Genomic DNA, 12,196 nt, shown 5'->3' on the forward strand with positions numbered 1-12,196 from the left:
TTCATTTGAACTATACAATGGAGTATTTTAGTTAATTAATTAATTATTAGATATCATTTTGAATTAATTATTATTTCATTTGTGTTAAAATTATATATTATTAAGATTTACCATTATAAATTGAGTATTATTAGATATTATTTTAGATTAGTTATCGTTTAATTAGTGTTACAATTATGTAAAAATTAAAATTAAAATTTACTATTATAAATAGCATTCAACAATATCATATCAATAATATCTTTTATTTTTATTTTTATAATAGAGTTTTTATTAGCTTGAACTACACAATTGATTATATTAATTAATTAATAGATATTATTTTAAATTTTTTCTTTTAATTAGTGTTACAATTATATATCAATTAAAATTAAGATTTACTATTATAAATAACCTCCAACATTTAATCATTTTCAAACAATAACATCTAAAAATATTTGCATTATTTATGCAACTCCATAAGTATAACACAAAGTTTAAAGGTTGAATATAAAACATTTCATGGCAATACCAAAATCTGTTTTATATCCATATAAATGCAAGCTTATAATGATAACATTTATTTGTAATTTTGATTTTATACTTTGCACCATACACTTAACATGCATTGTGATTTCATGGAATCAAATTATTATTAGCTATTTCCATAGCAGCCCCATCTCCTCCCCTTAACAAATTTATTAGCTTTTTGTATATAAAAGTATTTAAAAATAATTGAGTATTAAAATAATGATTAAAATTTGGATTCATTTTAAATTTATCTGAATATTATTTTATTTTTATTATTTTTAAGAACTTGAATTTTTATATTTTTATTTTATTTATTTCATATTATTTTTATAATACAATTAGATGATTTAATCTTAATTATTTCAGTTATGAAAATAAAACATTATAAAATTGAAAATATATTATCATAAACTCAACCCAATTAAACAAGTTAATTTTGAAAAGAATTTATAAAGTTTAAATCGATTATATTTAAAATTTAAAAATAAAAGAAATTTCTATATCAAAATTCAGATTACTACTCGGCTATTGCATCAACAAATCTTCAACATTGCCATAAAACCATGAAGACAAGTAAAATAGATCCATTTCATTCTTTTAACATAATATTCATCTTATATAAGCAAGATTTTGTTACAGGAAAGCTCAAGATTATTCAGTGTTGATACATAAGAACAAAATGATCATTCAATATAATCCAATAACAAATTAAAAACAAAATAATTACAAATCAGTAATATCTTCAATTTAAATTTCATGTTGTTGAAAACTTTTTCACTAATATTACGAATAAAAATACAGTTGATTGAGTCAATGATGCATTGACACTGTTGACAAAAGTTGAGGTCTCAAATCTTAAAGGTTCGGATTCAAATATTTTTGTTTGCAATTGCAATGTGTGGGTTTCCTTTCCACAATGTGCCTTAGGTGGGTTTTGTTTGATTCTTTTTAGATTAATCCAGTTTTTGCTTAGTTCTTTTGGATTCTACATTGTAGTTAGATTTACGCACTCTTTTCCTTTCCTTTGATTTAAAGGTTTTGGGTAGAAGTAGGCATTGTATAAGAAAAAATAAAAATATCTTCCTCTCATACCATCCAATACAAAAATACAGCTTCAATTTAATTATTATATTATTATGTCTAAGGATAATTATTTGATACACTAGCAATGTCTTTGTAACTCCACAAGTGGTGTTAAAATACTACCAAATGTCTTTAAGCTAAATTGGACATATGGTGACATCTTAATCCCTCTTGTATAGTTTAAAAACTCCACCACTGGTGCATCAAATAATAATACTATATTTAATGCTCAATTAATTAATTTTTTGTAGGGATATTCCAAAAAATAAAAATAATTAAGAGTGATATTATTTGATTACCACCATTATAGAAATAGGGGTAAACTGCACCACATGTTACTCTAAAATAGTGTCATTTCTATTTTGGTCATTTTGATTTTTTTTGTCAATTAGTCACTCTAATTAAGATAATTGCTCGAATTGGTCACTATCGTTAAAATTCTGTTAATCCATTAACGGATTGTTGACGTGACATTTTTTTTACTTTTGACTATAACTAAGGACCTCTTTATAATCAGTCCAAAATATTTTTATTTATTTATTTGCAACATGAATATGTTAATGGTAGCATTATCAATATTTGAATCCTCTATAAAAAGAGGGAATCCAACGACGGTGACGGCAAACCATAACTATGGACCCACCTTTTCCGATGAGTCCATTTGCCAGTATAACACCACTTAGCCACCCTACCGCCACCGACGATCATGACGATGTTGTCTCTACTGTTACTTCAAGTAAAACTACTCTTGATTACTTTTTTTTTTTGGTTGGTTTGATAATTATATTGTTTTTACAATTTAGAAAAAAAAAACCCTATTACAAATGTTATAGAGGATTGAAGAACTAATCTCCTAAAACAAATTGTGCGATAATTCCTTTCAACCAAAACTCAAATTCGCTTCCTACAGTTATCCAGAGCACTATAACATATTGATTTCATAAATTTTGAAACAGAACTTCAAAAAGCATCATCTAGTTATTAAAGTTAAATCCTCCAAAAAAAAAATATGAAACAGTTGAATCTAATTTTTCAAATATAAACTTGTAAATATATATATAATTATCAAACAAACAAAAAAATAGAAGTAAAAAGAGATAAATTTTACTTGAAGTAACAATAGAGACAATATTGTCATGGCCATTGATGGCGATAGGGTGATCGATGGTGTTATACTGGAAAATGGGTTCATCAGAAATAGTGGGGTCATGGTCATGATTCATCGTCGCCGTAATTGGATTCCCTCTTCTTAGAGAGGATTCAAATGACAATGCCACTATTAAAATCTTCACGTTGTAAATAAACCAAAAAAAATATATTTTGGAATAATTATGTAGAGGTACTTAACTTTAGTTAAAAGTAAAAAAATACCACGTTAGTAATCCATTAGTAGATCAATAAAACTTTAAATAACTGTGATCAGTTCGAACAATTATCTTAATCAGAGTGATAAAAAAAATTTAGAGTGATGAAAAGAAGAAGGAGGGTAGTTTATCCTAAAAGTAAAATAAGAGTAAGTAAAGAATGCAGTGGCGTGGGCCGTAGCCCACAAGTAAAAGTGAATATAGAGAAATTAAGTCCTTATAAATAAATAAGAGGAAGTTGTACGGCCTTATCAGGGCTAACATTAAGATCCTCCTATCAGTGTATGTATCACCCCTTATCCACTGAAAATGATCCCTCTTATAAATCATTATTATAAGCTCCCCACCCAAAATCCTACAAAAACATAAAACAAAAGTAGGGCCATCGCCTTATGGCCCATATCCACCACCATCAGTTTTAGTTTTGTTATTATCTGGCGTTAACAAAAAAAGAGTAAAACAGGTCACCTATGATCTCCCGTCCAATAAATCAATAGAGGGTGTGAGTTGAGAGTGAGATGGATGCACGTGGTTTCTGTACTTTCTCTTATATAGGAATAGGAGTAGAATAGTATATAAAGCCCTTCCATTCCCTTACTTTTTCTCCGTCTATCCAACTCTACCATTGATTATTTTTTTCCTTTTTCCTTTTGTTTTGTTTCTGGTTCTGGTTTCCTTTTTCTCTTCACATTTCTTTCTCCCGTTGAACAAACGGTCCTTTGTCGTTAGAATTAGAGTTTATTGCCACTCAACACACCACTATTTGATCTGACCTTGGTTATTTCTGCTTCATTTTTTTCTCTTTTAAATTTTCTTGTATTTTCTTGAAGCTTCTTTCCAACGGAGAAATAGATAGAAGAGAGAGGGAGAGCCAGAGAGAGTCGACTGAGAAAGTTTTGCTGTATGTCAGTAGATTGTATTGAGACTTACTGCGGTGGATTTGGCGAGCTTGCAAACCCTTTACAATGGCCTCAGCTAAGAAAAAGACGACGCTTCATTCTTCTTCATCTTCTTCCCCTTCTTCATGTTGCGCATCGCACTCCGTTGTTTCCGCCGCGCCTCCTGCTTCTTCATCTGCCTCCGCCACCGCCTCCAATCTGCTGCACGAGTGGACCCTCGGTTCTACGGATCGCCGCGACGATAGCAGCGCCACCAAAGCTGCCATGGCGTCCTTGATTCGCCCCGTTGATTCTCTTCCCGATACTTCCACCAAAGGCATCTCTCTCTCTCCCCCTGTCTCTTTCATTGTTGTAAGAAATGTGTTGGCGTTTCAGATGATCCTCAATTTAGATCCTAGCCGTTTTACATGTTGTTATGTATTTCTTTTTCTATCATCTCATGTTTTTCGGACTTTTTTATTTTCTGCATCGTTCCTCGTGCATTAATCATCCACGAATATCATGAACTAAAGTTTCAGACTTCGATATATATATTCTTTTGAAAAAAAAGGAATTAACTATGGTTTAGTTTGTACCAAATGCATGTATATTTCTTTCTTTTATTTATCTATCTTTTATAGTTATATTGGAAGAATCTTGAAAGTGTAAGATTTATTTCGAGAAAGGACGATCAATTCATTACTTAATGCTTCACTTTGACCTTTTATTTTTATTTGCTCTGCTGCTTGTTGACCGATTTCTTTTTCCTAAAAAAATTTCAAGTGAATAACTTCAAGAATTTTGTGTTTAATCGAACGTGTTTGAGAGTTATGCTGGTATTTAGTTATTTAGCACTCTGATGTCGACAAGGATTTTTCTCTCTATAGTGTTCAATAAGATTGCTTGTTTGATTGTGCAGGCATCCAAATCTTTACAAGGCCTCAAACCAGTCATCCTTTGGACCCTTTATCTGCTGCTGAGATCTCTGTTGCAGTTGCTACTGTCAGAGCTGCTGGTGCCACTCCTGAGGTTGCTAATTTCTATATAATGCCTTTATTTTGTTGTCCTCCATTATATCATTTCCAAACCAATGTGCTTAAGATTTGTTGATGTTTCTATGTTGTTTAAAATGTTGAGATAAGTAATATTCTTATTTTTCTTTTTCAAGGTAAGAGACAGCATGCGCTTCGTTGAAGTGGTTCTTTTGGAGCCAGACAAGCATGTTGTTGCTCTGGCAGATGCTTATTTCTTCCCACCTTTCCAACCCTCATTACTTCCAAGGACCAAAAATGGCCCAGTGATACCTACCAAGCTCCCTCTCAGGCGAGCTAGATTGGTTGTCTATAACAAGAAGTCCAATGAAACAAGTATATGGATTGTTGAGTTATCTGAAGTACATGCAGTAACTCGAGGAGGGCATCACAGGGGAAAAGTAATATCATCTCAAATTGTACCAGATGTTCAGCCTCCTATGGTAAATCTATCTCATTGCATGGACAGTTGTACTTTATGTTTTTCCCATTTGCTAGATTTTAGAATTCTAGACTTTTTGCAGTCAAGTGTTATGTTGTTTAAGACTCTTTGTATCCCTTGAATTTTCCTACTTACATGTGTATGGATGTTTGGCCTTCCAAAAATATTTAAAAACTTTACCTTAAATTGAACGTACCTGTTTGGGACAAACGCTCATAATCTGACCCCTCCCTCGCCAGTCCAAGTGCAAAGGTTTGGTTAAGTTGAACTACCAATTCATATTTTATTTCTCAGTTTTGAATTCCTTTCAGGATGCTATGGAATATGCTGAATGTGAAGCTGTTGTAAAAGACTTTCCTCCATTCCGAGAAGCAATGAAGAAGAGGGGTATTGAGGACATGGACCTTGTGATGGTTGATCCCTGGTTAGTTAAATCCACATCTTGATTGTATATAAAATGTTTGCCTTTTTTATCTGTGTCATGTTCTGGTGCTTATACATTTGGGTTTTAAATCCATTTTCAACAGGTGTGTTGGTTATCATAGTGATGCTGATTCTCCAAGCAGAAGACTTGCTAAACCACTTATATTCTGTAGAACTGAAAGTGACTGCCCCATGGAAAATGGCTATGCTCGCCCAGTTGAGGGGATTTATGTACTTGTTGATATGCAAAAGATGAAGGTGATTGAGTTTGAGGACCGTAAATTTGTTCCTTTACCTCCGGCTGATCCTTTGAGGAACTATACTTCTGGAGAAACAAGGGGTGGTGTTGATCGTAGTGATGTGAAACCCTTGCAGATTGTTCAGCCTGAAGGTCCAAGCTTTCGTGTTAATGGGTGTTTCGTTGAGTGGCAGAAGGTAGGTCTGCATTTTTCAATTGATTATACTTTTTGCTAAATTCAGAAGCTCATATGAATGTTCTCCTTTCTTGCCTATTGTTGATAGTGGAATTTCCGTATTGGTTTCACCCCAAAGGAGGGTTTGGTTATATACTCAGTTGCTTATGTTGATGGTAGTCGAGGTCGAAGGCCTGTTGCTCATAGGTTGAGTTTTGTGGAGATGGTTGTGCCATATGGGGATCCAAATGATCCACATTACCGAAAGAATGCTTTTGATGCTGGGGAAGATGGCCTTGGTAAAAATGCACATTCTCTCAAGAAGGTTTTCCCATTATCCTGCCTACTCTTTATATTATAATTTTTAGTTTATTTAGTGCTGTTTTTCAACTGAAGTTAAATTTGTTCTACACAAAAATGCTGTTACAGGGATGTGATTGTCTCGGCTATATCAAATACTTCGATGCTCACTTTACAAATTTCACTGGAGGTGTTGAAACGATTGAAAATTGTGTCTGTTTGCATGAAGAGGATCATGGGATTTTATGGAAGCATCAAGATTGGAGAACAGGTTTGGCAGAAGTTCGAAGGTCTAGAAGGCTAACAGTGTCATTCATATGCACTGTTGCTAACTATGAGTATGGATTTTACTGGCACTTTTATCAGGCAAGTCTATTTCCATCTCCACATATGCTAAATTGTGATGCCAACAATGAAATATAATTTATGTTTATAAACAGATCACTGTTGAAAATGTTTAGAATTTCTTAAGGTGCATTCAGGGAATTTTCATAATGAATTTTAGCTTTGCTGCAAACTTCTATGTTGTTATACCTTCGTATGCTTTTTGAAGATTTTCTTGACCTTTGTTATTGGTTACTACAGGATGGAAAGATTGAAGCTGAAGTTAAGCTTACTGGAATTCTTAGCTTAGGAGCATTACAGCCTGGGGAATCTCGAAAATATGGTACAATGATTGCCCCGGGTTTATATGCACCTGTTCATCAACACTTCTTTGTTGCTCGTATGGACATGGCTATCGATTGCAAACCAGGCGAAGCTTTCAATCAGGTATGTTGCTTTGTATTTTGATATTGTTATTTCCTTAAAACGTTTCTCTACTATATGATATAATTTCAACTATATTCCTAGGTTGTTGAGGTTAATGCTAAAGTTGAGGAACCTGGGGAAAATAACATTCATAATAATGCATTCTATGCGGAAGAAACCCTGCTTAAAACAGAACTCCAAGCAATGCGTGATTGTAATCCCTTAACAGCTCGCCACTGGATTGTAAGTTTCTGTGTCTTTGGTGTTGAATTGCCTCTATGTGTTGCTTGTTTGGCCTTAGTTCTATTCCTAGTATGCCTTGGGTGTTCCATATAATCAGCAAAAAATTTCTACTGCCTTTAATTTTGTATGTAGGTGCTTTTACCGTGTAGAAGTACTTAGATTTTATATTCTCTAGAAAATTGTAGTGACTTACTTCTGTTTCTCCTTTCTTACAGAGTGTCTAGTTTTCTTTTGGTCACATGCTGCTTTCTAGTAATCACATGATTTTTGTCCTTCTCTTACTACCGAAGTAGTTAGTATTACCATCTCACCAATGGATGTACCATTTTGTTTAGATGTTTTAGTATTCTCTCTCTCTCTCTCTCTCACACACACACACACACACACATCCCATTTCCAAGTTCCTTAACAAAATATGTACATAAGAACACATCTTCATTTTGTGCATCAATATGCTTATATGAAGTATAAATTTTTTTTAAAAAATTAATAAAATATACTGAAATATTGGTTAAATAGCCTAACTTTGATGAACATCTTTTATTTGAATGAAATTATGAAAAAGTAAAATTGATCATGAGTGAAAAAAATTAGGAATTGATTGAAAGAAACCAAAAAAAAAAAATTTTGATCCGACTGTTACTGTACCAGTTTTCCTCGAAACTTATCTGTCCTAGCTTGTACCACTGATAACCATGGTTGTCCTTATCATTTAGTTTTCAAACTCTTGATCAAGTTTTAATCCATTGCAAGTTTAAAAATATTTGATGAACTTTTCTTGAAATGATCGTTGTTCCTGTTTCTGGGTTGGTTGTGATGTTTTTTAGTCCTCAGTCAACCTCAAAGATTATATTCTAGCTTACAGCTGTCAGTGGTCATTTTAACATATAAATGTTGGTTTTATTGGTTTCATCATATGCTTATAGCTTCAGGAGTGGTGTATCCAGCAGGTTGATCTAAGAGTCAATTGCACCTGGGGAACATATTCAATAAGTTAATTGAGGCAAAGTAATATTTTATCAGAAATAAAAGTTAAAAAAAAACAAAAAAGTTTTTTACATTCATTGATTTGTCTTAAGAGTAAGTATTTTTGTTAATTATTTCTCAGTTGTGTTTCAGTATGTTGATAAAAGTAAGATGTGTGGCATGGGACTTCAATTTCTGGATACTAGTATTGTGATGGTGTAATCTTAATCGTGCCTATCCTTTTATTTTATCTTATAAATAAGTGATGGTGTGATACATATTTATGTGCTCAATGAATGCATAATTGCAATATGGCAGGTGAGGAATACAAGGACAGTAAACAGGAGTGGTCAACTGACTGGTTACAAACTTGTACCTGGCTCCAACTGTCTACCACTAGCTGGTTCTGAGGCCAAGTTTTTAAGAAGAGCTGCTTTCTTGAAGCATAACCTTTGGGTTACTCAGTGTGCTCCTAATGAGATGTTTCCTGGAGGAGAGTTTCCTAATCAAAATCCACGTGCTGGTGAAGGATTGGCTACATGGGTCAAGCGGGATCGATCTCTGGAGGAAACTGATATAGTTCTCTGGTTGTTGAATTGGTCTTTCTTATTAAAGCATTTACTTTTTAACACTTTATGCTTCACAGCTGTTTGCCAATAAAGCACTGGTGTCATCTCAAGCAACCTTTTTTGTTTTGATAATTATACATGTCAAATTGCTGATGAAGAAGAAAGCATTGTCCTTTTCCTTTAAAAGCTTCTTTATGATTGGGCTATGGATACTTGTGGTTTTGTCCCTGTAGCATAATAGGGGAGAGTGGTTGTGGTCTTGAATTCTTTCTAAATAAAAATGCATTTTCTTTGATCCGTTTTGTTTGGACTGACCATAACGAGTTATTACTACTGCAGGTATGTTTTCGGAATTACCCATGTCCCTCGACTGGAAGACTGGCCTGTGATGCCAGTGGAGCGCATTGGTTTCATGCTGATGGTAACCATCTAATTGAGTTCAGACTCCAGCCATTTATTAGAATTGCTTTAGTACTCTCATATGCTTTGTTCATGCTTATGATCACTTGTTCTGTTAGCTTATAAAGGCCTTTGATGGGGCTTCCTTTCTCACAAGCAATTAGGGAATGTTGTTGCCACCTTGAAAAACTAGTAAAATTTACGTGTTTTTATTGTTGAACATTTATTTAACGATAAGGTTAATGCATTATTTGGGGCTGAACTTTGGCAAATTTTCGCACATAAGGACCTAAACTTTCTCTGAACTTGGCAATTATTCTCGCATAGGGGACTAACTTAGACAAAAATAAAGTTTAGGTTTCAATGTGAGAACAATTACTTAATTCAGGCCCCAAAAAATGGATTAACCTAGAACTAAAAATAGTAACAGATGTTGGCTTTTCTGTTTCTTGTTAGTGGAAATTATTTGATGTGATGAGCAGGTTTTAATTAATTGTCTGTTGTGTTGTCTTTATATGCAGCCGCATGGATTCTTTAACTGCTCTCCTGCTGTGGATGTCCCTCCTAATGCGTGCGAATTGGATACGAAAGACAATGATATCAAAGAAAATGTGGTAGCCAAGTCTATTCAGAATGGTCTGATGTCAAAACTTTGAGCATATATTGGGCCGTGGAGGCATTGCATTTGTGTGCAATAAAAACATGGTACTATCAATCACCATCACTGCTGTAGAATTTCATATAAATTTGTCTGCTTTTTAAGGGTTGTGTACTAGGATGTGTGAATTATTATCGTAAAAGAATACTTTTTTTTTTCTTCAACAAAACACAAAAATCTATATTTTTCTTTGTGAAAATGACTTTGATAAGCATGGCATGCTTATGCCACTTGTTTGGAGTGTGGTAGTAGGTAGGGTTGGAAATGATTTGAGTTTGAACGACTAATAGTTTGTTTACTTTTATGTTAGTTTGTGTGTCCTTTCTGTTTGTTAAGAATTTTAAATTATGTTTGTTCTCCTTGTATTTGTTTGTTTAAATTAATTGAATTTTATTGTGAACAATAAATAAACGTATGAACAAATAAATGCATTTTTTATATAAAATAATAGAACATAAATATTAATAATTACATTAAAAATAAATAAAAGATTATTAATTTTATTATTAATTATATAATAATTGAAAAAGATTTCACTAGAACGCTCTCAACGTGGGTATTGGTAGAGCGACTAAGAAGGTCGCCGTAGGGAGGATGATCCTGTTGACACGGGTGATCCGACGAATGAGTGTTGAGGGAACTCGGTCTTCTTTCAAGGATATGCTCCTGGGAGGTGGTATTCCCAAGTTGGAGGCTCGCGAAGTGGATAACTTGAAGTTACAGGAAGGGGATGTAATCACGAGAGTCATAAATGGTATACCGTCTATATGTTTCTCTGAGAGAATTCACTTGTTGGTTGAGAAAAGCATGCGTCTTTCAATGGTTATCAAAATGGGAAGGAAAGTTGATTCCAACGCCTTATTAAGGTGTATTCTCTCTAGAAATCAAAGTTGACAATTCAATTGATGGATTTTGAGAATGATTACTATTTGGTGAAACTTAAGGAAGAAAAAGACTACATTAAAGCTTTGACTGAACATATATACAATATTTGACGATTACTCCATGGTTGTTGTTTTCCACAAGTCAAGATTATCTGCGAAGAATTACCGTTTGGATTCGTCTTCCGTGAAGGTGGCGTTGGCCTCTTCCTATGTTTCATCGAACGAATCATCTCCTTTAGATGTGTTCATCTATTGCTAACTTTTAGGCAAGTTCTTTTACCATTTCTGTTAGATTTCGTACTTTATTCCTAAGTTGCTCAAGGTCTTGGTTGTCACGTCCTTCATCCATGAGAGTGGCGAGGCTCTTGGTCCTTTGCTTCTTGGGCCGGCCGTCCTTAGTGTGGACATGGAAGTTGTCCTTGTCTTGCTTCATTCGTGCCTTGGGAAGTGTTTTTGCCCATCACCTCCTTAGAGGCATACTTCTTGATTTTTCCTCGAACAAAATGTTGTGGATGAGAAAGTTCCACTGTTCATAGCGATGAAGGTTCACGAACAAGGTGTGCTAGATATAAGGATGGAGTAAACAAAAACTTATGAAGACGTCCAATGTAAATAGGGAGAACAACCTTTGTTCATCATGGTAATGTCTTGAGCCTTTGATAGTATTAAAATGTAGATTTCAAGAATACTAGAAGGTAGTGAGCAATGATCATGGTGGGACCTTGGACAAGCATAGTCGCTTAGAGTACTTCAAGAGAGTGAGCAACAATCGTGGTGAGGCCTTCAGGAAAAAGTGGATTCCCAAAGTGTTGTAAGGGAGTGAACAACAATTGTGGTAGGACCTCTGACGGATGTAGGCACCAAGAGTGCTTCAAGGGAGTGAGCAACGACCGTGATGAAGCTTTCAGACATAAATTGATGCTAAAAGTGTTACAAGGGAGTGAGCAACTACTATGGTAGGGTCTTAGACAAGGAATGACATCAAGGATGAAAGGCTCGTCCTTTTTTCGTATTTGTTTTGTGGTGAACATTCCACAAGACACCTTGAAAGAGGAAACAATTGTGAGTAGGCATAAGAGGTTGCTTTTATGGCATACTTCAACGATTAAATCAACTTATCAAACTAGAATAAGTAAATCAAATGAAAAATAATTTAAGTACGAGAATTAAATTTGATGTGCTTGTGTGACAAGCATGGTGATACCCTCGAACGATGCTTAAAGCCTAAAGTAATGGATTTTGTTTGTAGGGGCCTAGAACTCTAGAAAGATAGAGAGCACTAA

At 34.1% G+C, this 12,196-nt stretch overlaps 1 protein-coding gene across 3 annotated transcripts; it reads left to right on the top strand.

Annotated features, from left to right (window-relative positions):
• Positions 1-3,543: 3,543 nt before the first annotated feature.
• LOC105788633 (amine oxidase [copper-containing] zeta, peroxisomal) lies at positions 3,544-10,890 on the top strand. 3 transcript variants are annotated; one of them, XM_052627461.1, is made up of 13 exons: positions 3,544-4,172; positions 4,755-4,864; positions 5,004-5,309; positions 5,620-5,732; positions 5,836-6,166; positions 6,254-6,469; positions 6,574-6,810; positions 7,030-7,215; positions 7,297-7,437; positions 8,722-8,990; positions 9,312-9,393; positions 9,893-10,076; positions 10,560-10,890. In XM_052627461.1, exons 1-12 carry the CDS (start codon positions 3,923-3,925, stop codon positions 10,025-10,027), a joined length of 2,376 nt encoding a protein of 791 aa, XP_052483421.1. In that variant the 5' UTR covers positions 3,544-3,922; the 3' UTR covers positions 10,028-10,076; positions 10,560-10,890. The 3 variants fall into 3 exon arrangements, with proteins under 3 accessions (XP_052483421.1, XP_052483422.1, XP_012471048.1); XM_052627462.1 differs by having other exon boundaries at positions 10,570-10,890; XM_012615594.2 differs by lacking the exon at positions 10,560-10,890 and having other exon boundaries at positions 9,893-10,394.
• Positions 10,891-12,196: the final 1,306 nt, after the last annotated feature.

This window comes from Gossypium raimondii, chromosome 2 (genome assembly GCF_025698545.1).
Source record: "Gossypium raimondii isolate GPD5lz chromosome 2, ASM2569854v1, whole genome shotgun sequence".
Classification (NCBI taxonomy): domain Eukaryota; kingdom Viridiplantae; phylum Streptophyta; class Magnoliopsida; order Malvales; family Malvaceae; genus Gossypium; species Gossypium raimondii.